General features: G+C 46.7%; 1 protein-coding gene across 1 annotated transcript in view; it reads right to left on the reverse strand.

Annotated features, from left to right (window-relative positions):
- Positions 1-11,582: 11,582 nt before the first annotated feature.
- Positions 11,583-27,484, reverse strand: part of LOC138526343 (interleukin-5 receptor subunit alpha-like) — a 427,945-nt gene continuing 412,043 nt past the window's right edge. The window contains exon 12 of the mRNA XM_069636979.1: positions 11,583-18,809. Coding sequence (XP_069493080.1) covers positions 18,666-18,809 — 144 coding nt within the window. The 3' untranslated portion in view covers positions 11,583-18,665. The remainder of the gene's footprint in view (positions 18,810-27,484) is intronic.

Here is a 27,484-nt window from a genome sequence, read left to right on the forward strand (position 1 = left end):
GAAAACCAGTTAACTGGTTGGGTACAGCTGTAGAAAATGTGCGGGTAGTGGAATGCAAGATATAGTAGTCGAATGGTTAGATAGAACAGGAAATACCACAAGACCTTGCACTCATTGGTATGTTTCTATCCCAGTTCAATGACTGGGTTTATACCCTTGTCTGCTTCTTTTGAAATGGGGTACAGGTTTTCCTGGGTTTAGAGTAATGCGTAGTGGTTCTGCATTCCATATTTGTCCAGCTTTGTTGGCATGTGTAGACCACAATTGTGGAAGAACAGTCCAACAATCCATGATGCAACAAGGTAGTCATTTTGTGGCTCCTGTTTCAAATCTCGTGTCAAGAAAAGCCACAAATTCCAGTTCCCCATCTATCATCTATCACAACATCTATGTATCTATCGAGGGGAACAATAGATGGTTCAACCCAATTTACACAATAGACCGAATCCTAATTAATAATTCACTGTTGTGGAAGTGATCCAAAACAATGCATGATACTCGGCGATGGGACCTGATGTGGTGCTTCTAGGTCCTGTAACCGAATGAGTTATCGGTACACCGCCAATGCTCACAGCTTTTCCACTTTACACAAGGTTTAAGCCAAAAGTGATGTGACAAGATTGCCCTTCCCTTGCTGCCGTATTGTGTATTAAATGTAGCAGGCAGTAGTGGTGGACATGCTTGCAAAATTGATGTGGAAAATGTTAGTTGAGCGGCTGCTGAGCTCAGTGGAGTAACTTTGCTGAAAATGTTGGGGGTGGAGGGACATGAGATCTGAAGGAAAAGGTGCCCCTGCCAAATGAATGGGGACAAAATGATGTGCCACGAAAGTTGGGGGGGGCATGTGGGAAGAGACAAACACCCTTGTCCCCCTCCCCTCTAAAATTACACCCATGGCTGAGCTGGCCGATTTGGATTGTGTTCAAATTCCATACATTTTCACTGATGGTTGTATTATCTGTATCTTCAACTGCGGTCTTCTGTTAGCAAGGACTCGCTCTCTTCCCTAGGAGTTCGTTCTTGCTTAATGACCTGCCTTTTCTTGTGAACGCTGCAGCTACTGGGACTTCTTAGTCGCTGGTTCAGCCCTTTAGTACCCTTTTGATGTTTGCCTGAACGTTCTACTGGTTATTGTAAATGTCTGCACTAGACTGCTGCAGTCACCTTTGGAATCTTCCTTGAAGGGACTCTGTTTCACGACTGTCTTGTCTGGATCCCCCCTAGTGGGGGTAATAATTTAACACCCCACCCCTCTATAATCTGGATCTGATGTCCATTTGGAACGACAACACCTTTCTGAATAACCCAAAATGTCTGCTAAAGTACTGGCGTTTAACCTACCTGCAAAATGGTTTTATCCCTGTTAAGATTGATAGCTAGTGTCCTTGGAATAAATTGCTGACATTTGGGCTCAAGTTTGTAGTCCTTGCCAGTTTGTACTTGGTGTTCAGCCTTTTCTATAAGGAGTATATTGTTCCTCAAGTAGGCTTTGTGACCATTCCTCCAAGTGGTAGTAAGCTGAACCTTAGTTATAACCCCCTCGCTATTCATAAGTAAAGCCTCAACTGCTCTGCAAGCTCCCACTGAGTCGAGAATAACATTACTTAGTATTAAGAAGTGTGGTCATGCCGCAGTAATGTGCAACTGAATTGACGGAGAGGGTGTGGAGATGGGCAAAATTGAAGACTACATGGAGGAATTAATTGTGCAGTTGCACCTGGGAAGAAACCTGTTGAGGCAGGTAATTGTTTAAAGGGCATACACAGTAGTGGACTGGCCTACAGGGAATTAAGATTTCCCAGCGGGCCTGTTCCCCATAGGCCTCTTTTGTGTGGTTACTCTAGTGTTGTTCTTCTCTTGCCCTTGCCCATTCACCAATTGCTCGCAAGGTGTAAAAACGGGCCACGTTGCAAAATAGTTCCAGGGTCTTTTTGTTGTCGGTCCACCCAGATTGTTGGGCCTCAGATTGTTGGGCCTCCTGAGACTGCATTACTAGGCTGAATGGGACCAGAGAAACTGGAGCAATACAATGAGAGCACAGTACTGAGATGTTCTCTGGACTTCAGCCCCACAATGCAAGGCAATTTAATGGCATTAAGAGACTGTTCCGAAACGAACAAATCGCTAATTCCATATTTTAACTCTTAGTTGTAGATTGTGGCCAAAGGAAAAACTATAGTGCAATTCGTGGATCAACTGATGAGGCCTGCATTCAAGAATGCCAATGTTGTTGGAGTGGAAAAAGTGCTGACATTCATTTCTTTTGAAGGCTTGTGACCAAGCCATTGTGGCCATTTTTATTTTAAACTTGAGTTCATAAGTCACTGAAATGTACAACATTGGAAATTGGTATGTACAAGAGCATAACTCCATGTAGGAAACTATCAAGGTCTCCCAATTTTAACCATGCAAAATGCTGAACCTAATATCTGCAAACCTCCTAAATAAGGAGAAAACGTCTTTGCCATCAATCCAATTGTCAAGAAATCCTAGCATTTTCACTGTCCCTGAACAGAATCTTTGGCCACTGTACTGTTTGACCTTCAGCCTACCAGTGTCAATTTGCATAATCTGCTACCCCCAGGTCTTCCCTTTGTTACTAACGCACAGATAATCCTTAAAGTGGCACTATATTTCCGTTGGCCTACATTACAGACTGTACATGTTACAAAGAAAGTAACCATTGCATTGTAATTTTCTCCATTTGACAGTGGATTGTTGAAATCCTCTATTAAGAGGTCAGGTAAAACATCATAATGTACACGATGTACCACGGGATGGTGGGGGGAGTAAAACCAATACAACATCTGTGTAAAACCTGGCCACTATATGAAAATAAGATCGTCAAATATAGTATACAGTGGTCAAAGGACACTGAGGGGAAAAGCAGGAACCCAAGGCCGCTTAACAGCAGTTTCTCCAAGGACGTGCTGCAATCACTGCTGACATACTTACACAGCACATACAAGGGGATGAAATTAGCAAACTGCATGGCCATATTAGGCCTTTGGCGCATGTTTCAGGAGGGGTTGGGGGGAACATGTATAGATGATGAATCATCAGGAGTAAAGACGGAGGGATATGACCCTTGCGTGCCCCCTCCAGCCCCACCTTGTAATATCTGATGACACAGATGATGAACAGGGAATATGCCCATTGAGAGATCTGAGGGCAGCAGAGGGGTATTCAAACCCAACATATAAACCACCACCATATACCAAAGACGAACACCAGCGAGGAACAGGGCAGGCTGCCAGCAGCTCCGAACAGAATGAGGAGGGGCTGCGGCGTGCAAAAACAGAGTTTGAGGGAATGGGGGCGGAGGAATGGATAGCTGCACAGATACTCCTGAAATTAAAGGGAATGACAACAGGGGCAGCCAAAAGGGGAAACAAAAGCAATAGAGGGATTGGAATTGGGACAAGAATGTCATGGCTGGGCAGCTCAGGGGGAGGAGGAGCAGCAACAACGGGACAAATAAGCAAGGCTAGAATGTGAGGAAAGGGAATGGAGAAGGGAAGAAATTGGAAAAGGAAGAACAGGAGCGGAGAAGGGAGAAGGAGGTGGAGATAATGGAAAGGGAGAGGAAGGAAAAGGAGAGAGGGAGAAAAAGGGGAAAGATGAAAGAGGCAGAGATGGTAGGGTGGAGTAGGAAACTATTACAGAAGGAAAGACATAGGTGTGAGGAGAGAAGGCTGAGGAAGTAGTAAGAAAGGCTGCTAAGGGAACGAGAGAACGAGGATGCGCGAGCACTAAGGGCGGTAAGTGAAAAGATTGCACTGGAGTTGGACAGGAAAAGATGGGATGAGTAGAGGCGAATAGAATGAGACAGCACGGCCATACCTAGGGAAGGGCTGGCAGGAAATAATGCAGCACGCCTGGGGGTACGAGAAGGGGAGAACAAATGTACATCGACTGAAATTTAGCACATAACTCCAGCCCAACCACGCAGAAGTTGAATTTTTCAGAAGGGTTCTGTAGCAACCTGGACCAACGGTCTGGCAATGACGACAAACACAGTGGTAAGGGAAGGGGGCACGGCAAACTTTATCTCATGAGAACGGGTGAAGGGACATCATAGGAGTACAGGTTACAAGACCAAAGAGAGGGATGACAGGAATTAGATGAACAAACGCAACACACTACAAACAGGGGTGGGGGCACCATGCCATACCTTAAGAGACTAAGGGAACTTCCAGGGAGCAGGAGGGACGAGGCAATGCTAGCACAATCCAGGGGACGACTGTCTAGAGCACACAACATACTACAGCGGACACCTGCACTAGAGCCTATAGATATATGTAAAGACATAAAAGGGCCTATCCAGATTAGACAATATAGACTAACACCAGAAGAAAGAGCAGCATACTCTAAAATGCCCCTAATAGAAATAGAAAGAAAGTGCAAACAGCATCTTACAATTCAGTGCAGTGGGGATACTTTTGTATCACCCTAGTCTTTAATACTTTTGGTTACTTTTATATGTGCCTAAAGACAAGGTGGTGGCAGCAATCGCATTTTTAACAATTTTGCATATTTTTAGTTTGCACATTTACGTTTGCCCTTTATGGCTACTAAACATTCCCAAGTGCCCTATAATGGGCATGCCACAAGATGTTTTGCTTATTCTTTTGCCATATTGTTGTTTGGCCTTCTCGGGGGTCAGCAAATCCCATATGAAATGATGCACTTGCCCGGGAAAGCTGTTGCTTTCACAAGCTAGTGATGCCTTTGCGTGTGCTTGTCCCAGGAAGGGGGTGGGACTGTCTCGTCCAACACCACATTCATGCTTCCTGAAAGTCTAGGTGTGTGGCATGAGTGAAACCCACAGTGGTCCCTGATTGGACCACTGCTGGCTGTTTGAACGGTGCAGATCCTCTGGGCTTGAACTTGCTTCCAACCTGGATTTCGGATAAGAATATGACTCCTGCAGTCATTTCTTCAGATCAGCGTTGGAGCCAAGTATCTTGTGTAGAAGAGAAGCCGACACAAGATCTGTGGATGACTACCGAAGAGGCCCAGCATCCTCTTCCTACGTTTGGCCTGGTGAAGCCTTGCTGGACTACCTGATCTGTGAAGGTCTTGGGTGGTGCTTCATCCCTTGGACTGGTGGGATCAACCCGTCTTGACGTGTTAGAGGATCCAGCCGTTCAGAGTCTTAGGAAGTGTCCCTAGACAGCCCGGTGGACTGACTAGCTCTCCAGTGTGCTACCTTGGTAGAACTGTCACTGTTCTGCATTTTCCAATGGAACTTTGGTAGTCGCCAGCTTGTGGTGTAAGTCGCTTTGCTGCCATTATCAGCCGCTCTGCTTCAAGGGATCCTGCCATTGCCAGTGTTCGGTCGCCATCCCTTGTCTGGTGATGTATCCTGAAGAGGTCTGCCTTCTGCATTTCTTTCTCGCCAAGTGTTGCTCTCTGCTCCCGGAATCGACTGGAAGAATCCTTGCACCCCCAGCTACTGGGCACCTCTCACTGAAACCAACAGTGGGAAAACATACCGCCCGCGGCACGCTAGTCGAACTATATAGTCACCTTAGAAAATCAGTCAGGCAGGGTAAGTAATCCCAATGCATTTATTTCCCACTGTTCACCTTAGAATAGATCTTAGAATAAACTTTGGTTATTCTATTCCATTGCTTTTTGATCATCGCGGCTAAAAGCTACTGTATCTGAAAGATAGTCGCATCATTTTACTTGCTAGTAACTTAGTTGAATATCTCTTTGGAACATTTCTCCAACATAAGAACTCTTCCTACAACAGACCCTTTTCCTAAGAAATTGTGTGACTTTTAGGCACCAGGCCCCACTCATAATGGGGATTGGACATGGACTTGGGGTATATTTCTTGCAACTTGATTCCATTCTACTGCACTAGTATTTCTTTTTGTTGAATACGTTATTGAATGCATTTCTAACATCTAAAGGGTGACTGTATATATATTTTATAATTGAGTGTTGTGTAACATTATCACCTGCTTGTTTCATTTATGTGTGTTTTAGGCCTAGAATAAATATAGTAGTTTTGTACTTGCTTGTGCAAGTTGAATTATTGTGTGCTTTACTGTGTGGACCCCTGAGCCCACTCCCGCTTGCCTGAGAATAAACATGACTGTTTTCCACGCTTACCATGATTGGGTTTTGGCTAACTTCTCAGAGTTACCCTGTTCACTAGAAGTAGGTTGGCTTCCTAAAATATGTCCACCAGGACAGATTCTAGAAATCCATCTTAACAAAAGGGACTCCCTCCAGTGAAAAGATTACAGAAAATGCAAAATTCAGTTAATCCAATTGTTAAATAGATCGATTGAGTATTTGATCAATTATCCTAGCCACTCCTTTCTCAAAGCATGCGTTGCTATGCTCTTGCCCCGACCGACCTCTTTGAATGAATGGGCCAAGTGAGTTCCTTAATTAGTATGTTATGACCACGTTTTTCTTTGTAGGCTATTGTTTAACAAATAGTCATGCACATTCACATCTTTGTCAAGTCACTTAGACCATGAAGGTCTCAAACATCATTTTGATATTTTTAAAATATTTAAAAAGAGTTTAGTTTAGCAGTCTAAGCATTGCCATTCTATAAAATCAAATGTTATTCATCAATGCGTTGTTGTCCCCAATAATGTCACTAGCATCATTACTCTGTATTCCACTAAATACTAGCAGTGATTTCTAAAACAATTATATTGCAATTTTTTATTAATCTCAAAAACATTCTTGCGAATTGCTCCAAAGCCTAACCTTGTTTACTCCACAATCAACTTTTAAAACAACTTTGCACAAAATACATCCGCTTCTTAAATGTAAAATGTTTCTCAAAATCTATCATTCATGAAGTGTGTTGCGCACAGTTCAGATTCCACTACCTGGTCCTCTAATTAAGATGGCTATACAAATAGTTAAACTTTTTGTGTAGGCACTACACTTCTTCTCTCAAAGCTCACTTTAGGCATACTTAAGACTCATGGGCTTGCATGCATTTTGGAGGCAGGTTGATGTTACTTAATCTCCCCACACTCTCACCTCGTACTGTAATTTAAAATGACCAACAGCACCTCCTAGCCACACCTGCAACCTTGGACAAAAGCAGATGTGCATTTGCAGATAGCTTTTAGCCAGCTGTAAATTCTATACTTGAGGGCCAGGTTAAGATATGCATGCTGACGATAGGCCAAGAGTACTCGTCTGTGGCTTCCAGTAGGTAACATTTTCTTTTTTTTTAACAATTTGTTTTATTGACAACATACATATAAGGCTGAACGAAACGGACCGTTCCATCAGTAAGACACAGAAAATTAGAGAGACAGGTTGTCAGTTTTTCCAAAATTAACTCCCTTCCCACCACCCTCCTCCTTCCCACCCTAACCCACAATTAACACACCAAGTTTTGAGAGTTCACGAACAGTAATAGCTCTGGGGAGAACGGTTACTTGCCAAGTACCAATTAGACAAATCACTTGACACAGTGGGTTCAGCTTGAGAATTAAACAGAAGGATACAATTACAGTCTCAAGGAAGAATGGAGATAGGCATCTCGTGGAGGCAACCTAAAATACAATCTACAGGCGCATAGAAATACAATCCTCGTGGAGAAGAACTGCAGTCCATTCTTGCACAAAGTCCGTCATGGTGTCATTAGTTATTGCGGTAAGCTTTTCATATATGAAGATCGACCTGAGTTTGCAGAGCCATTCCTCTTTGGACGGGGCCAGTACACTTTTCCACTTTTGGGCGAGCGCTAGCCTCCCCGCTCTCAACATGGCCCCAATGACCTTAGGGAACGCATTAAGTTCTGTCTCGGGTGCGGGGGTGCCCAGGAGGAGTTCCAATGGCAGTAAGGTCGGGCAGAACCCCTCGATTTCCTTGATCCAGCTAAGTAGTTCCGACCAATAGACCTGAATGACTGGGCATTCCCACCACAAATGAAACCATGTGCCCCGTTGGAGACACCCTCTGGGGCAAAAGGGGGACACATCCCTAAACATTTTGGACAGGGTGGCCGGGGGGCGATGCCATGAATGGAGGATTTTGAAGTTATGTTCCATAGCAGCCGTATACAGAGACCCCGTGAAAATGCATTTGAAAATCGCCCTCCACATATGATCGTCCAGAGGCATGCCCAGCCTGGTTTCCCAGATCTCCTTGAAAGGTTGCCTACCCTCCAGGTCAGCTGTAATCAAAACACCATAGAACCTAGATAAGGAGCCCCTCCGCGTTGTGCTTATGGTCAGGACTGTCTCGAAAGGGGTGAGGGGGCGTTTGAGACAATCGGCCCAGCGGGGGTGGGTCAAGATCCCCTTCAAACGTAGGTATTCGAAGACTGAGGGAGGGTTATCCGCCAATGCTTCGGTCAGTTTATCATATTCTATAAAACCCTCCTCACGGTACAATTGAGAGATTCTCTCCAGGCCCATGTCTGACCAGGATTGGGTGTCTCGGAATCCCTTGGATCCTAGATCAATAGGGGGGCCCCAAAGCGAAGTCAGGGGGGATGGCCAAGAGGATAGTCGTTTGTTAGCAGTGTTAGGCTTCCAAACCGCCCAGAGGGCCGCCAGGGTGGGATGAGTCCTAAGATGTGGGGGGAGAACCCTAGGGGGGGCCCACAAAAGGTCTCTAACTTTTCTCGGGTGGGCGTGAATGTCCTCAATATATGTCCAATATGTTCCCATGTCATCCCTCATATGTTCTAACATTACTCGGAGCTGGGCTGCTTTATAGTAAAGCCTGAAGTCCGGGAGACCGAATCCACCCTCTGACTTTGGTAGGGTCAAAGTGGAAGTCTTGATTCTCGTCCTTTTGCCATTCCAGATAAATTGGAGGACCCGGGATTGGAGAACCTCAAAAAAGGCCTCGGGTATCACCACAGGGAGTGCCGCGAAGAGATAGAGGAGGCGGGGCAAGATATTCATCTTCACCGTAACCATGCGCCCCAGCCAGGAGAGTGTAAGGGGAGCCCATCGTTGAAGGTCGCTACTAACCTGAGCCAAGATCCCCGGGAAGTTGCAATGGTATAGTTGGGAGAGGTCTCTGGGGATGGTGGTGCCCAGGTATCTGGTGGATTCCTGCTCTATTCTTACCCCCAGTATTTCGGTGCTGCCCTCAATCTCATGTTCCCCTGGTCCCATGGGCATTACGCTATATTTGGACGTATTTATCTTCAGTCCCGAGAAGGAGCCGAAGTGGTGTATGAGATCAAATAATCGTGTTAGGGAGACCCAGAGGTTGGTTAGGTAGCCCAAGATATCATCTGCGAACAGGGATAGTTTAAAGTCGCAGTCGCCACACCCTATCCCCGTGATCTCTTGGTCTGTCCTGATTGCTATAGCCAGGGGTTCCATCGCTAGGGCATATAAAAGGGGAGAGAGGGGGCATCCCTGTTGGGTGCCCCTGGAAAGGGAAAACGACTCTGAGGTGCCTCCGTTGACCAATACTCTCGCTAAAGGGCCGTTGTAAAGTGCTGCGATCCACCCACAGAAGTTATCTCCCAACCCCATCTTGCGGAGAACTCTGCCCATGTAGGGCCACTCGACACGGTCGAAGGCCTTTTCTGAGTCTAACGAAAGAAGGTAGCCTTCCGCCTCCTGTCTTGAAGCTTCATGCATGAGATCGAGGGTTTTCCTAATGTTGTCTGATCCCTGGCGCCCCGTAACAAAACCCACCTGATCGCCATGTACTAGGGAGGGAAGGAGTTTCGCTAATCTATTTGCTAGGAATTTAGCTAGAATTTTAACATCGGTGTTAAGAAGGGAGATGGGGCGATATGATTGGCATCGGGCGGGATCTTTTCCTTCCTTGGGGAGCACTACAATCAAAGCCGACATCATCGTGGGTGGGAGGGAGCCCTGATTCAGCGCGGCATTGAACATCTTAGCCATGAATGGGGCAAGCGTGGACCTATATGTTTTATAAAACTTGACTGTGTAGCCATCGTCCCCCGGGGCTGTTCCGCTTTTCAGCGAGGATATGGTATCTATTATTTCTTGTGGGATTACGGGCAGCTCCAATAACTCAGCTTTGTCGGGGTGGAGGCCTGGTATCGGGAGGGAGTCGAGAAAGCTGTCAACCTCGTTCCCGTCACCCAGGTATTCCGAGCTATACAGCCTTTCATAATATCGACTGAATTGTTCCGCGATTTTACTATCCCGCACTGTCGAGTCCCCCTCCGGGGTGCGGATGGAATGAACCCTTCTGTTGTTTCTGAACTCACAGAGTCTCCAAGCCAGTATCCTATCCGCCTTTTCCCCCTTTTCCATATATTTCTGTTTTAAGAAAGAGAGTTTCTTCTCCGTCTGTCCCACAAGGAGGTCTGCTAATTTGGTTTGTAACCTCTGCAATTCCTCCCATTTCCCAGGGAACATCTGAGTTTTTAATTTCCCCCCTGGTTGTATTGCCTCTATCTTCTCCCTTAGTGATTTCTCCTCCTGGGCTCTTTCCCTCTTTTTCCCCGATCCTATCCCTATGAGGGTACCTCTGTTAGTAGCTTTGAATGCCTCCCATACTCCCATGACCCCCACCTCACCGTTATCATTGAGGGAAAAGTAGTCCTCGATGGCCACCAGAAGCGCTTGGCGGACCTCTTTGTCCTGCAGAAGAAGGTCGTTACACCTCCACCGGGATCCTACTGGTGGGGCGGGGGGGAGGCCCAATCTAATCTTTACCATGTCGTGGTCAGTCCAAGGGACAATCTCCACTCCCGAGTCAGTGACCTCCCTCTGAAGCGAGGTCTCGACCAAGATGTAGTCAATACGAGAGAAAGCTGCGTGAGGCCTTGAGTAAAACGTATAGTCGGGGTTCCGACCCTGTTTGCAGGTGCTTGCGTCGCTCAGGCCCAGTTCCCTGTTCACTTTGCTAAAGGCCACAGCAAGTCTCTCGTGAAGGCGCATATTCGGGCAGGGTTTAGCAGACTTCCTATCTCTCTCGGGGCACAGAACCATATTAAAATCTCCCCCAACCAATAGGGTACCCTCCGAGAATGATATTATTATCTCTTTCATTCCAACCCAGAAGGTGTCCTGCGCTTCATTCGGGGCATAGATACCCACCAGTGTAAACAGCTGACCCCGCACCTCCCCCTTAACCATGAGAAATCGTCCCTCTGGATCGGATTTCAAGGCTTTAAGCACAAAATGGGCCCCGGGGGATACAACCAAGGCTACTCCTCGCTTCTTTGCCTGAGAAGATGCTGTGAATACCTGTTCAATGGTTTTAGCTCTGAGCTTTGGTTCCTTGCCCCGAACCCAGTGAGTTTCCTGTACAAATAAGAAGTGAAGCCGGAGCCTCGCAAATTCCCGCACCAACAACGATCTCTTTGTGGGCGAGTTGAGCCCCCGCACATTTAGCGATCCCACTGTCAAGTATTGGAGCGAATCATCCATTAATACACTGGTAAAAGCTCGTAGCTCCCCTCAACAAACAGCAACAGTTCCTGTTCCCACAGTGCTTGTCTACCCCTTTAGAGGCTCGTGAAAGCCCTGGGGGTGCGTAGTAAACCCCAAAACTTGGCATTCCATAACTGTAACCCCAACATCCCAACCCCCTTACTTCCCCCCCTCCTCACCCCTCCCCCCTGATCGCCTGGCAGGTCGTTGGTGTCATCCTATCGCCAACCAGGGCACCATTGTCTCCCCCTCCGGGCTCAATAACTCTTGATTAACAACAACTCGAGCCCCCCCCACCCCCAAGGTCGTCCTTGGGTATAAACAATTGTTTCCCCCATCCACTCACGAAGTCGCTTGCAGGCTTTTTCATTAATCACCACGGTCCCTTTCATGTGTCCGGAAGCCCCGGGGATGCCGGGGCCAGTCTCCTGAATTTCCTTTGGCCTCGAACCCTGCGTCTTTCCCTTGGGGCCCTGGTCCCTTTTGGGCCTGTCGGAGCTCGCTCACCCTCCTGGTCGCCCAGTTCCATATTCGGACCAGTCAACAGTTCGCTGGACACTCTCTGGATGTCATCCTCCGTCACTAGGGCGTATTTGAAGCCTTCAAGCTCGAAAGAGAGTGAGAAGGGGTATCCCCATCTGTACCGGACCCCCTTGGACTGGAGCATTTTTGTCAACGGAGCGCATAGTCCGCGTCTTGCCAGTGTGAAAGCTGACAGGTCCTGCTAGATTGAGATCCGGGCACCTTCCCACTCCACTGGGCCTGTCTTACGAGCCAGTTCGAGGATCTTACTTTTCTCGGCAAAATAGTGAAAGCGAACAAGAATGGACCTGGGGCCTCTGGAGGAAGCGCCCGCTCTGTGGGCCCTGTCGATAGTGGGCACATTCGTGTTGGCTCCTTCGAACAGCAGACCAACCACTGCGCTGACGGCTTTATTAATGTCCGCTTGCGTTTCACCTTCGTGCTCCGGGAAACCTAGAAAGCGCAAGTTGCACCGACGTTCCCTGTTTTCTAAGTCATCCAACTTTAAGGAGCATTTCTCTTCCCTCCTTTCGAGCTCCGGCAGGCGCATATCGAATTGGGTCTCGAGGATGTCGTTGGAGGCAGTGTTATTCTCGAGCGCTAGAACTCTATCGTCTATTTTGTCAACTTTCTTATCCAGGGCGTCCAGTCGCAGCGCTATATCTGCCCTGAAGCCTCTGATTTCCTCCAGGAGGGCCGCCATGCCCCTGGTGACCGTGCTGGTGTCCGCCGCTTCCTGGTGTGTCTGTGCCGCCATTTCAGGACTTACTTGGGTGCCCGGGGATGGGCGGCGAAATCTCTGTAGTGCCTCCTTCCAGCTCATAGGCCCCCACCGGACATCTCTGACACGAGGGGCCTACCTCCAGGAAGCGTGTGTTCAGGGGGGGCCTCCCTGCCGGCTTTCTCCAGGCACCGGGGGACCCGGCGGCACCCCTCTGGGCCCTCCCCGGACGTTGCGGGGGTCTTGCGTCTTTCCCAGGGGGAGTGGGTCCAGCTACATCCAGGGTGCGCCCTGCCACCACTACCTCCCTCCAGGGAGAAGGGGGAAGGCGCCAGCCAGCGTCGCTCGGCCTAGTCACAGGCCGCTCTCTAGCCCAGGCTCCGCGTAGTTTCTTGTGGAGCCGCGGTGCCGAAGGGGGGAGGGGTCCCTCTCCCTCCAAACTTCAACTGGCCGCGGTTTCGCAGCGGCTCCACTGCGGAAGTTCAAATTTCGGGGTGATGTGCCCACCAACGTTGGCAAGGTGGGGGTATGGTTTGCTCCTCACTCCGGGAGTGTTGGGGGGGGCTCAAGACCCTCAAACGGTGCCCAGTGGAGGAGACGAGCTGAGATGCGTCAGCACATCTCTGCGCCCCCTGGTGGATCCCGTAGGTAACATTTTCATCATGTTTCTATTATTTATTACTTATGCTTCTCAGAAAAAGCTATAATTTGAAAAAAAGTTATACAAATGTTAAAGTTGAAAAATGGATAATAGTTATTATGAACTGCAACATGTTTTTTTTCCATTTTATTTTTCAAAGGTTTCTAGGGCAACAATAGTGAACTGGGCGACCGACTGGGCCACTGGCCTTGTAAGGTACGTTTGGCCTGCCAGAAAGCAACGTGTACATACTTTGTGCAATTGCTTTTTGGAGGGGTTTGAGATGTGCACCAATTCTGTCAAAGCAGCTTGTGATGTTTTACATGAGCTTTTTGTACTGATCAAGCCTTTTGAAATTAGAACAAGTAGCTATACCCACACACATATATATTTCTCTTTCAGCCTACTCGTACTCCTCAACTGGTTGGGATAGCCTGCTTCTGTTGCCGGCTCAAGAATAGTTTACTAAAAAAAGACTGTTGCTTTAAGTACATTTTCGACTGAAAAGTAGGCAACATACAAGCATGCCTTCCTCTGTACTAGCTTTAATCCCTTTACCTGTGTCCCAATGACTGACAACCCAGTTCCTGTATTTTCTGCCCAAGAGGTGGGTTGGATTGAGCTGTTGCACCATTATCCCTCCGTGGTTGAGGTGTTGCTGCTATTGAAACCCCTTTATGGGTCAATACAACTATCCCCTTACTACTGGATTTGCATTTCTACCTTGCAGCATGTGTCTTTGTCACCTGCTTTATAGAACTGGCCTTAAGCCGTCCATACTGGGTAGAAAGCAGTTCCCGGCAGCGGGGCAGCATCACTCCTGTGTTCAGTTACTTGCTACCACAATCCAATGAGTACTGCCCCATTTGTGAGGATTATTATGCTGAGGTCCTTCTTTCTATAGAAGAGCTGGCCCGTGTAGGGAGGCTGCGGAGACTGCCAATGTGGACAATAGGGGAGCTGGGTTTTACGAATTTCCCGCTCTTGCACCCCCTATCATTACCGAGTTGAAGTCCCTTCAGGAGGGGTTGAATTAATTTGCATGTACTTCTCTGCGCTAGTACCACTTGGTAGGATAATGTGAGTGCCTCTTTGTGGGAAAGGGACCAGTGATGAAGACCGGTTCACAACTGACAAGGTCATTTTGGTGTTTGGTGGACACATTACAGCCTCATCTCAGCCCTCCTAGAGACGCGCTTACGGCTGGAGTCAATCAGTCTTGCACCAAATCCTCCTTCAAAAGGAAGATGTTCTTTGTAACATGAACATCTTGACATCCTTGTTCTCTTCCGGGTCAAAGTAATTCCTCTTTGTTACTGGTGGAGGTGGTGCCTCCAGGAATGGATGCTCTTGAAAGCACTTCCAAAAGGAGAGAAAAGTCTGACATGCACCTTTCGAAAATAAATGTGCCTAAGAAACCTAAATGTAAGCACAAGGCTTTTCCAGCATTGGCTGACAAATCTTCTTTCAAGAAGTCAGATAAAGCAGACTTGATAAATGTGATCTCTGGCGCTCCTTAGTAGTCCCCCGAAAATGCTTATACTCAGAGCTACCAAAAGAGTAGTGGAACTGTGACTCTGGTGGGGGACACAGTATGAAGGAAGGGAGCAACATGCAATACATTTTTCAAGGGTTGCAGTCTAGCTGGTTGAAAGTCAATTGAGTTGAAACAGATTTCAGTTTAGCTGTAACTGATTTCCAGTGGTGAAATGGAGAAGTGTGCTTTATCTTCACAAAGAACAGTTCCGGAATGGTGAAAATGGTTGCAAGCAGTAGCAGAGCTGTTAACAGTAAAAAATAACAGTAGTGGAACACCGTTCCTGCTCACTTTGACCACTGCTTATACTCCTTTCTCGGCTCCTCAGTTGTTAGAAGAGAAATCTGGGTTCTTGCTGCTTCTGGAGCCACTGGTTTCTCGAGCGCTGTTTCTAACATGCAGGCCTCTAGCCCTATGGTCTTTAACATGTTCCACAGAGAAACTGAATCTATAGCATCCATCCATTCATCGTCTTCTCCTAAGTGGACAGAAGAGGAAGGCTTCTCTTTGAACCCTTGGATTAAGCAAAATCATTAATGCAGTACTACACACTATGTTCATAGAGCATTTCCTGTCATGAAGACCAAATGAGCACTCCAGCTGAGTCACCACCACCAGAGACTTCACTAGATCCTACTATGTTGTGCTGCTTTCAAAAAAGGCCCATGTTCTCAGTAGATGCGGATACTGACACAGATGATTAGGTGGAAATGAACATTTCTACATCAAAATTATTTGATGAAATAATTTCTAAAGCAATGCAAACTTTAGAGCTGCTTTTTTGTGGAGAACCCGGAAGCAATAGGGGGTTTGGCAAATTACATTTAAGGCAAGTAAAACCTGGTTCTTTCTCTAGATGGTTCTGCGATGCAATCGTCTTGCAATCGGGAAACAAAACCACATTCTGAATCGACCGATGTATGATCCATAAAGATCTGTGTGTTGTTAATGGCAAATCAATCGGCATAGTTTACACTGGTGTTGGCAGCTCTGGGCACTAAAATAAAAGGCCCTTTATCCTCCAACCTTGATGCGTGATACAAATTCAAAAGCCTGGGCATCCCAAATCTAAAAATGGATGTTGATTCAGGCTTGCGATTGAGGCAGATAATACAGCTACCGTTCCAGCTGCCTACAATAGCATTCATTTGGAGAAACTAAATAGATGTGTTGAGCTCCTCCCTCACGAGGCAACGGAGGATTGTGCATACTGAATTGCAGAAGTTGGGGAGTTGGCTTAGCAACTCCAGATTGATAGACATAACTGATGCGGCTTTCAGATCTTTGAACAGTGCTGCGTATAGGTAGGTACTCTTACCTTGCCACCACCTCTGTGCCCCAAGATATAGAAGACAAGGTACTGTATCGTCCCTTTGTTGGTGAGATCCTCTTTGACCCATCAATAGACAAGGTTCTATAGAAATGCTAAGCTATTCTAACCACCATGAAATCCTTGAGTAACATTCACCGTCTAAATCGGGTTTTCAATCACATGCGTTCAAGCCACATAAGCAGCGCCACTCAGCTGGTGTGTGTTCATCCAACAAGAAATGCAGGTATAGACCAAGAAAACATCTTCTGGACATCTGTGACTGTCACAATATCCCAGTCTGTGGTAGACGGGCATTAAAAACGATCCTGATTACTCCATTCTGGCTAAGTTGGATCGGGTCGTCAGCCCTCCAGACTGTCGGTTCTCGGTCCGGAGGATTGTGCCCAATCAACAGATCTAGTCCAGAAAATAAGCCAGAGGTTTCACCATGGCCTTCCATTACTAAGTTTGAAAGTTTGGTTCATGAGAAATTAGCATTTGCACACTTGAATATTTCAGAAGAAAACATCCAGGATATGTCTGATACTCATGTAGATTCGCCAAAGAAACACTGTAGGAGCACATGCCTGAGATTCTGCCATTGGGCTCTAAACAAAATGGTTACTCCTTCTCAAGGCTCCAGTAGATGTGATTGATTTTGTCACTCACCTTGTGTGCCCCAGAAATCTGGCACACATGTAAACATTGCGGGTCAGTAATTGGGTTGTACCCCAAAAGATAGGACACAATGCCTTCTCTATTTAAGTATGTTATTACATGCACTTTGAGGGTTTATGTCTTCACCCTCCTATCAGACTTCCTACCCAAAAGTGGGATTAGAAATTGGTCTTGTCTTCAATAATGCACAAGTCTTTTGAACCTAAGGTTTTTTATGACCTACACATTTTGACCTGGAACTCTTGCTTCCTATTCATTATATTGGCTAGAAGGATTGGCGAGCTGTAACCTTTATTGTCGAAAGAGCCTAATCTTTCCTAGAGAGAAGGATGCTCTATGAACGGCTCTTTCCTGCCAATTTAAAGTAGTCTCCAACTATCATCTAAACCAGGAGATAAATGTACCATCCCACCGCTTATTCTTGAGCTGGAGAAGAAACTATTTACAATCTAAATGTGGCTAGGCCTTTAAAGCATCACACTGAGTGAACAAAACTATTTAGACGTTTATATCAACGTTTTGTGCTGTAGGGTGGCCTTTCTCTGGACAATGCAGCCAGGAATTTGCCATGCATTTCTGAAGTTTGACTTTCGAGGAGTCCCGGTTCTACAAGGACTTCAGGCTCGGTCTACCAGGCAGAGTGGCACATAAAACGGCTTTGGCACCAGAATGAAAGTAGCCCACACCACATGGCAATTGGTTACTTTTCGTGACCAATTGAGTATTTCATAAAGAGGCTTTTTTGGTAAAATCTGATCATTTTGAAGCATCTTTGGTTAGTAAGACGGCAAAGTTATAAATACAACTGGCCCACTTTTGTCTACAAAATTGGGTATAGCCCTTCTGTCCAACAGCCTTACTGTCCGATAGAGTCCGGACCTGCTACCAGGACCACGTCAGTGGCCTTTCAAAGATACGTTGCAATGCCTCAAATTTGAAAAGCAGCTGCTTGGGCCACACGTTTTAGCCTTTTTCAAGCATTATGCATCCGCCAGATCTTTCAGGAAAGAGCTGTCCTTCAGCCTGGAAGTGCAGTGCAACCTGTTTGCCCAAAGCTAATTGTGTGCATTCTGTCTCCTTCAACAAGTGAATTCTGAGGATTTTATAGTCTGATCCCAACCAGTTGTGATGAAGAGGGAGCAACACCCACCTGCCATATTCAGTAAACATGTACTATGAGAGGGGATAGTGTTAGCGTGTGTAGGGATGCACCCTTGTATATTGCATCCATGTATATTGAGTTCCTGTCGGTCAAGGGTTTTCTTAAAGTGACAGCCTCTTTAGGCAGCTTTTCCCAATCTGTCTGTCCATGTGGGCTTCCTATACGTTTGTGAAGGAGAGAGCAATGTCTAAGAACCTGATTAACCAGAAGGGTAACTTTTCATAGATCCAACACTATTTCTGAAAATGTGAAACACAGGGTGACCCTGTTTTTTCCCCAAAGCACTGAGACCTCTGTTTTTTCCACTAAACCCTTTGTACTCCTTCATATGTGAGAACATAACATGATTTACAGGAAGAAAGCTGCTGTGTTTAATTCAAACATCAGGAATTCACCGGTATGCAAATGAGACTGGGCTGATTTCTGGCACAAACATGATAGTTGCTGGTCAAAAAATTAAAAAAGAAATAAGGCTTCAGAGGAAACTGGGAAGACAGCAATATGGCAGGCAACAGGAAGTTGAAAAATGGGGTATTCACAGTAAAGGTAAATGTACATTAATCAGCATTGGAAAAACCAATAGGTCCGGCTTTGCAAATGTAGAAGATGAGCCCTTTTTGTCCGTTGGGAGCCCCCTACATTTACAAAGTCAGACCTATTGGCTCTGTCAATGCTTGTTTTGAATATAAAGATAAAAATGAGAGCAGCTGAAAGATTATGCCATAGAAGGAGCCTTCCCAGAGATTGCTGCAAGGCCATTCTCGTCGCCTTTCTGGAGGGGCTCGTTTTCAAAATCCATCATGGCCACGGTTTCATTTTCTTCTGCTCGGTGGTGTGCACAGCCATCCTGGTATTGCATCTGAAACACAGAAATGTATATTTAGATGTAAAATTGTCCTACTTGTAGGTGTCCCATTGTTGGTTATATGCATTTCTGCAACTGTTCACAGGTGAGATCCTATGAGAAACTCATACCATTTCCACATTTCACTGATTGCTCTATTGCTGATATATTACCAAGACTCACAGGAGCGCAGCAATTGGACATTTAGCAGGAATGCACAGTCCCCACCAGAGAGAGAATCAGTGTATTCAGACATGCGCAATTTGTGTAGGTTGGTTGGTGACTCCACAACAGCTTCTACAGTCCTGAGCTGTCATTTAACCAACAAATGCACTCTTGGGGTGGTAGTCCTAGTTTACTTCAATTGTCTTCTGCAAACTGATACCACCGTGAAGGAGCTGTTAATAAGAAAACACTGCTGCCAAAGGTGTGCCCCAGTTGCAGATAGTCATGTGGTCACCCTACCTTTGCGCGTGTCCGTTTCATGAGTAATCTTAGCCGTATTTGTTGCATTTCTTTTGGAGTAGATTCCTAGTGACCTTTGAATTGCTCAGCACTGTTCTGCGTTAACAGTTAAGGAAGTCTGATTTGAGGAGGACGGATTGTTACTCTTTCTGAATTCTACGTAGAAACAAACATTCACCTCCAGTTCCATTGCACGTCATCCAACTAGCCACACCTTTAGTAGTAGTAATTTAATTATAATTTGCAGAGCGCCTTTCGCCATTGGTATGGGCCCAACGTGCTGTAGGTTGACCTCCCTCAGGGGACCCCGAAGTCCAGGTATGGGAAATTCAACAGTGCGTGTGTGCACTGTAGCCAAAGTGAAGTTGGGTTGGGGTGGCCAGAACCCTACAAGCTATCCATATCGAGGTGGCAAGTGGATGGGTGCTTTGAAGTTGGCAAGTGAGTGCGACAGTAGTAGTTCATTATGTGGCCAGCTAGACAGAATGTGTTTTGTGGGGGATAGCTGCATTCTAATGGCAGAGGTGTTGTGCAATATGTCGTCGGGAGTGGTGTATGGTTGCAGATGTGTGCGGGTAAGTGGCATTGCCTTCGGCTATCTTTCATAAGCATGGAGTGTGATACACACCGGTCAACTGTTGCGGTCTTCTTTGTTTTGTCGATGCAGCAAGAACTCCCTCTTGTGTTCTGCTTGAGATTATTAGATTATTTTTACGGTAATTTGGTGAATGCATGGAAGGTCGTTGCTACCGCGGCCTGTGTTGAGTGATAGAATAGCTCAGTAGGGCAGGGTTGAGTACCCTCTGGAATGCCAAATCATCCTCTGTGCATCAGATGTTAGAATGCATTGAGTTCCAGATAGTGGGGGCTTAGACGGAGAAGATGGAGCCTCCTATTCTGGTTGATTTGAAGAAGGTGATAACTAGGAGGAGTGCAGTGCCTGATCGCAGGTTTCTGTTGGTTTGGTAGCGTGTGATTTTCTGTTAAATGTATTCTGGTACTGTCTTGTGGAGAGCGTTGTGAGTGATGCCCATGGCTTTGAAAGCAGGCTGCCATCCGACCAGGGGCCAGTGGAGGACACAGTGCAGAGTGATGTGCTGTCTGGGGGAGAGGTCAAGGAGGAACCTAGCTGCAGACTTCTCGACCCTATGGAGATTTCTGAGTTGGTAAGCAGGGGCATCTATGTAGAGGGAGTTGGCATAGTCTATGCAGGAGAGGACAATGGACATGATTGTAGTGACTCTGTCGGAGAGGTAAGGAAAGATGCGTCTCAGAACATAGAGGGTAGCAGGATTTAGAAACATTGTTAATGTGGTTCGAGAGTCCGGTCAGTGTCCATGGTGCAATCCAGTTATTTAACTGCGCTGGATACAGAGTTGGGAGTACGGGGGGCGAGGGCAGATGACCAGGGGATGGGTTGGTGGAAGAGAGCCATCTTTCCGCAGAGCATGATTTCTTTTTTCCTGGTTTGAGAAGGAGGTGGTTGACCGTCATCCAATGATCAATGTCAGTGATGCAGAATGCAAGGTCAGGGAGCAACTTGGAGATCCTAAAGATGATTTGGGTGTCATCTGTGTATTTGTAGCAGGTGAGGTTGTGAGAGCAGAGAGAGGGCTCATGTAGAGGTTGAATTGAAAAGGTGATAGGCAAGTTCCGTTGTCGGACTCTGTTATTTACGGGGCAGACAGTTGAGGTGGAGGGCGGGAGTTGGGGAATTCGGTATCTGTTGGTGAAGAATTAAGAGATCTGCTTTAGTGATGTGTCTTATGCTGAGGGAGTGGATTCTGTCAATGAGGGTGCTGTGGTCGATGGTATCGAATGCTGCAGAGGTCAAGGATTACGAGTGTGTAGTAGCCCTCTGTGTCTGCAGTGTTTTTGAGGTCATCCCATATGGAGATTAGGGATGATTCAGTTCCCTAAAGCGGTTGGAAGTCAGACTGTATAGGGACTTCATCCTTTTTCTCCTTGCTGTCGTTATATACATTTGTTTCTACTCCCTTTTCCATGCCATATGCTTTTGCAATCTTTCCTTTACACCAAACTTCTCCTCCTTCTAATATGACCACACTCTTCCTTACTGCAGAGATTCTTTTAGGACCCATAGATTTGCTGTCCAAACATTGGTTCACTAATCTGGGATTCTTTATATACACCATTTCTCCTACCTTCCACTCATGCTCCTTCACTTTCTCACGAGCATCAAAACTCAATTTATTTCTCTCCTGGCTCTCTCTGACACATTTCATTATCTTTTCTCTATCAACTTGAACTACTCCTGCTACTCCCAACCACCCGGGACACAATTTGGTTCCTGGTTCCCTTCCCTTGAGAGAAACAAATGGTGATATCTTTGTCACTGAATGCGGAGTAGTGAGATAATTCCACGTCATTATCTTTAACATCTGCCTCCATGGTTGCTTCACCCTCATTGCTAGTTGCAACCCTTCTTTCAAAAAACAGTTGATTCTCTCCCCTAGGCCATTGGCCCCTGGGTGATATAATGCAGTTCTAACATGTCTAATGCCATAACTGCTGAGAAATTATTTCATTGCCAATGAAACAAACTGAACCCCATTATCCGAAACAAGTTCAGTAGGCACCCCCTCTCTAAAGAAAATTTTCTCTAAGAACGCAATGAGTTCTCTGGCTGTTACCTCTCTTACCGCTTCCCATTCAATCCATTTTGTGTGAAAATCCACCCGCACAAACAGAAACCTCAATCCATTTCCCAAACCCATAATGGGTCCCATAATATCCACAGCAACTTTAGACCATGGCTGCTCTGGCACCGTGTTAGAAACTAAAGGGGTTTCCCTCGTCACCTTAGTTTTGTCACTCATTTGACACTCCATGCAGTCCTTCACCCACCTTTCCGCCATCTTGTCTATGCGCGGCCACCAGAAATTTTGTCGCAGTTTTCTCTTCATCGCTCCTTCCCCTGGGTGACCCTCATAAGCCAGTTCTAAAAGAGTCTGCCTGATCGACACCGGAGGTACAATACATCGTCCTCTCATCAGTCTGCCCTCATGTATGTTCAACTCCTACTTGACTTCCCACCATATGTCAAATCTCCTATCCAAACTATTTTTGTGGGGCCATCCCTTCACCGTCCATTCCTTGATCAACTTGAGCTCCTCATCAGAATCTTCCCCCTGCAACCACTTCTCTTGAGCAACTGCCTCATTAACTTCAGCTACCACTGATTCTTCCACCTTTTCATCCTCCACCATCTCAGTTTCATTTAAGAGCATCCTCGATAGGCAATCTGCTACAATGTTTTTCTTCCCAGGCAAAAAACTCAGGTCAAAATCATACCCTTGAAGACCTAATCCCCACCGACTTATCCTTGGCGAACCCAGAGCCCACCTTCCACTCTCAAACAACTGCACTAATGGCTTATGATCAGAGCGAATTACAAATCGCCTGCCCCACAAGAGAAATGTAAAACTCATGACTGCCCAGAACATGGCCATTGCTTCTCTCTCGATCACTGAATATTTGGACTCCGCCCTTATCAACGCTCTAGAAGCAAAAGCAATAACTCTCTCCTTATTCTCTTTGTCCAATTGTACTAATGTGGCTCCCAACCCCATCAGACTTGCATCTACAATCAGAACTGTTTTGTCCATGGCATTAAACCTCCCAATAGATGGTGCTTTACTGATTGCTTCCTTGATACTTTCAAATTCCCTACTACACTCTGGAGACCACTCAAACCTCGATCCTTTCTTAAGTATCAATCTTATGGGAGCCAACACTATGGCAAAATCTTTCACAAATCTACGGTAATATTCCGCCAGGCCTAAAAAAGACCTCACCTGGTCCTTGTCCGTCGGCACAGGGGCTTTTTCCACAGCCTCTACCAAACACCTTTTCGGTCTCACACCCAGTTCATCGATCTCATGTCCGAGATACTCCACCTTCCCCACCGCAATCTTACATTTGTCCCTTCTTACATTCATAACAGCTTTTGACAATCTTCCCAACACTTCCTTCAAAATCTCATCATGTTCAGACTTAGAACTCGCAAACACAAGCATATCATCTTGGAACACCACAATGTTCTTCACACCCTCCATAATGTTGTCCATAACTCTCTGAAATACGGCCGCTGCCGAGGCAAGGCCGAATGGCATTATTCGATACTTGAAAGTTCCAAAAATTGTAATGAACACGGTCAAATGCTGGCACTCTTCCTTCAAGGGAATCTGATGATAAGCCTGAGAGAGGTGAATCACAGAGAATACTCTGGCCTTGTCGAGAGTCGACAACTTGTCACTGACTATCGTCAAAGGGTGCCTGTCCACTAGGATGTTCCTGTTGATGTCCCTCATATCTACACAAAGTCTTTTATCACCATTTGCCTTGGCTGCCACGACGACTGGCGACAGCCATTCTGAACTCTCACTTTCCTCAATAATCCCTTTCTGCAATAAGGACTCAATCTCAGTCTTTAGACTCTCTCTCAGGTTATGAGGTATCGGCCTCACTTTATGCACTTTGGGGGACTGCTCCTGCCTTCAAGCGGATCTCATGTTCAAAATCTCTTACCATCCCCAGTTCTCCCTTAAAAACCCTCTGGAACTCTTCTTCCCACTTGTCACGAATCTCAGCTACAGAAACTGGCTCCTCAGCACTTGCTTGTATCCTGATACTGAGTTTGCGCTGTTCCTCCCAGCCTAGCAAGGACGAGCCCTCCTGTGTGATGTATACTTCTGAATCACAACTCCTGCCTTTATATTTGATCATTGCTTGGAATTTGCCCAACACGTCTATCTTGACATTTCCATAGGCATATGGCTCTATGCCGTGCTCCTTCAACTCGCCCACTTTTCTTTGCAAACACATTTCATATGTCTTCCTTGAAATCAGGGTCCATGGAGAGCAACTATCCACTTTCAAAGCCACCACTCTTCCGTTCATCATAAATACATCGGTTGGTGCACTACGTTTGCCGGACACTTCTGCCATGATGCCCGCTCCCGGGGAGCCGGTTCAAGCCCTGTGTCCCCGAAAGCGGACATCCAGTCCCCAAGAAAGGACCCAGCAACCCCATATAGGGGCCCTTTGGACAGTGTCCTGGCGCCTATGGCGCCAGGCTCATGAAAGACATCAGTCCTGACGCCATAGGCGCCAGGCTCATTATGGGAGTGCTTGGGTGCACTTACCTGATGCAGACCATGCTGCAGGATCCCGGCCTCCTTGAGGCCTGAAAGGAACTACTTTACCTGTGGGACTAATTTACCATCCGAGCGTGGTCGGGGAAGGATACATACCTGATTGGAGGAAGGATACATACCTGGAACTTCTTCCAAGGCTATTTAAACCCCACCCGAACAGCCACACGTGCTTCGAGGTTGTTCTGCATCTAGCAGCTGGACGCTCACCGTGTCTGCTCCTGCATCCTGACTTCTGCCACGCCTGCCAGCATCCTGGATCACCTGCAAAGGAAGAGAAGAAGAGGACAGAAGAAGGAAAAGTCCTTACCTGCTAAATCCGCATCCTGGAGACATCTCGCCGACAATCCTGAAAAGGAAGACTTTAATTTAAAAGCTCATCGCGTCGATCGCTGCAGCGCCGCATTCCACTCACCTTTACAGGACGCCTCCATGTTCAGCAGCGATCATCCGGATTCGTAGTCACACCCCGGCCCCTGAGGGGAAAAAGAAACATCAGCGTTAATGAGCGAATGAAAAGACATTACCAAAAAAAACGCTCATTAAAGACTTACCTGATTTCTACAAGGATTTCACCTCTCATCTCGGGTCGGTGCCTGTTCCCCGGCATTCCGTACCCCGGCCCCTATGGGGAAAAAGACACTAGCATTAGTACTTTAATGCATGGACACAATGGGAACCTCTTATCAAAAAAACTTACCTGGAAGCCAAGCAAGTTTGGTTCTCACCAATCCGAAAATCCAGTGAAGTAACTGGATACCAACGCGCCCCTGCATCAGAAGCAGGATGGAGAGCTCGTCCTTCCAGACCATAAGGTGAGACGCTACGAGAAATCACAGAAGGGTTTCGAGGAGGGTGAGAGGGGAAAGTGGGAGGCCGATTGCATTACCCTGCAGACAGTTAATCCCCTATTTTCGCCTACAGAAGGATACTTCTGCGAGCCAGGCAAGCCAGATTTGGGAGCCCGGTCTAGTCTGTCTTCCGAACCCTGCGCATCACCTTAGAAGAGGTCACAGCAGCACGAACCAGGCCAGCGCCTCCGTGGGAGTCAGGTGAGCGTAACAACTTCCGAGACCTCCAGCATATGTTTGGCCTGAGGTAGTTGAACAACATCTGCATTTTCCTCCTGCTCCGAGATCCTTGCACCCGACCCAATGTATTGCACTTGCCCTGATTCCCTACACACTCTGGCGAAATGCCCTTTCTTCTTGCACTTCAAGCAGAAAATACTCTTTGCAGGACAAAACGCACTCGTCGAGATGTGGCGATTGCTGCCACATTTGTAGCATTTGACTTCCTTGCTCAAATTAATTTTCTTGAATGCTCTCACAGCTGCTACCTCACCCTCTGGTTTATCACTCTTCATCGTGGACATGTATTTGTGGGTTTGTTTCATTGCCCCGGGCAATCTCAATTGCCACTTCCAGAGACACATCCTTGGTCAACAACCTCTCCTGTATTTTCATGTTATTTGTACAACGTACCAACTGATCCCGTATTAACGAGTCAGCTAGCCCTCCAAATTCACAGGTGTGACTTAAGGATCTTAGCGCTGCCACAAAGTTTTCTACTGGCTCCTGTGGTTCTTGAACTCTCTGAAAGAATTTGTGTCTTTCAAATGTAGTGTTCTTTTTCACCTCAAAGTGAATTTCTAGTTTTCTTTCAGCTATAGTGTACTGGTCCATGTCAACCTGACCCTCTAGTGGGGGCTGAGGTAAGCCATCATAGACACTACGACCCTCAGTGTCCAGGTTGTGCAGGAGAATTGCTTCTTTCATCCCTGCGGCAAATTTGTCTCCCCCCAATTGCCACTAGGTAGGTATCAAAAATGTTCTTCCACCTGTCCCACCTAATGGGTGGTGCACCCGGCTCAGATAAGAAGGGTGGGGGCGGGGCCATGCTAGCTGCAGCCATATTGAACAGAAAGTGTCTCTAGTTCACTCAGGAAGCCTTGGATTTACTTGTCAGTTCTCTCTTCCTTGACTCTTTTTGGCAATTGTCTGTTTGTCTCTTTAGATTTGTCAGTTCTCTCTTCCCTGACTCTTTCTAGCAACTGTCTCTTTAGATATGCTTGTCAGCACTGATTCCACAGCACTGTTCCATTATACAGTACCCTCCATGTTCATGAGCTGTGATAATGCCCGCTTAAAGCTTCCAGGCATTCAAACCCTCTTTTTTTTTTTCTTGGGCCGGTAAGGCTTGTTTTTCCCCATGCGGAGGGCGGGTTCACAATACGTCTTGAACCGCCACGCTGTGTCCGCCCTTGCCTCCCCTGTCTCTCCAGTGGCTCAAGCAGCGCTGTGCCGCCACTCCACGCCTCCCCGGGCCGTCAGCCTTACGCGCTGGCGAGGCCTTCGAGGGAGGGGCTCGGGTGGCGCTGCGGCTGCTCACAGCGAGTCGGCTCGGACCGTGGACTGGCCGAGTGCCGTGGCGGGCCCCCTCATCCTCGTCGCCAATGTACAGATGGAGGGAGGCACTCGTAGTTTCTTCAAGTAAGTTTTATTATAACGGGGCCCGCCGTGCCCATCCACTCAACTACGCCTCCAACGGTTGACTAGGTCGCGCAAACCAAGCTTCGAAAGAACACATGGAGATGGTTCACGTGCCCTACATTCCAAAGACGCATCACTACACATGCCTTTATAAAAATAAATACCCCATTATATTCTGTTACCATCTTATTAGAAATCCCATTGAAAATCACATCAATTGGCATCAGTTGGATTTAAGGCTTACTCGTTGTAAGGGCTGAATTAATAGCACTCTATGAAAAATACATGCTTGGAATAACTGCAGAATGTAAAAGCATATCATCGTTCAAGGCCTAATTAGATGAACTAACCTAAGGCAGTCGAGTATTGATCACAATGCCAGACACTTTCAAAAGGAGCTATTTACAACCAGCTGCTCGTTAGACTCCCCCTATGCTTATAGCAATCCTGAAGGAATCTTGGCTCCCCTTTTAATGCTCTCAATTTGAAAAGAGCCATGTTTTGATTTCTTTCTTAAATCTTGCATATTAAATTGTGGCTCTAATATTTGTAGGGC

This window comes from Ambystoma mexicanum, chromosome 7p, assembly GCF_040938575.1.
Source record: "Ambystoma mexicanum isolate Mex_15411 chromosome 7p, UKY_AmexF1_1, whole genome shotgun sequence".
In the NCBI taxonomy this organism is placed as follows: domain Eukaryota; kingdom Metazoa; phylum Chordata; class Amphibia; order Caudata; family Ambystomatidae; genus Ambystoma; species Ambystoma mexicanum.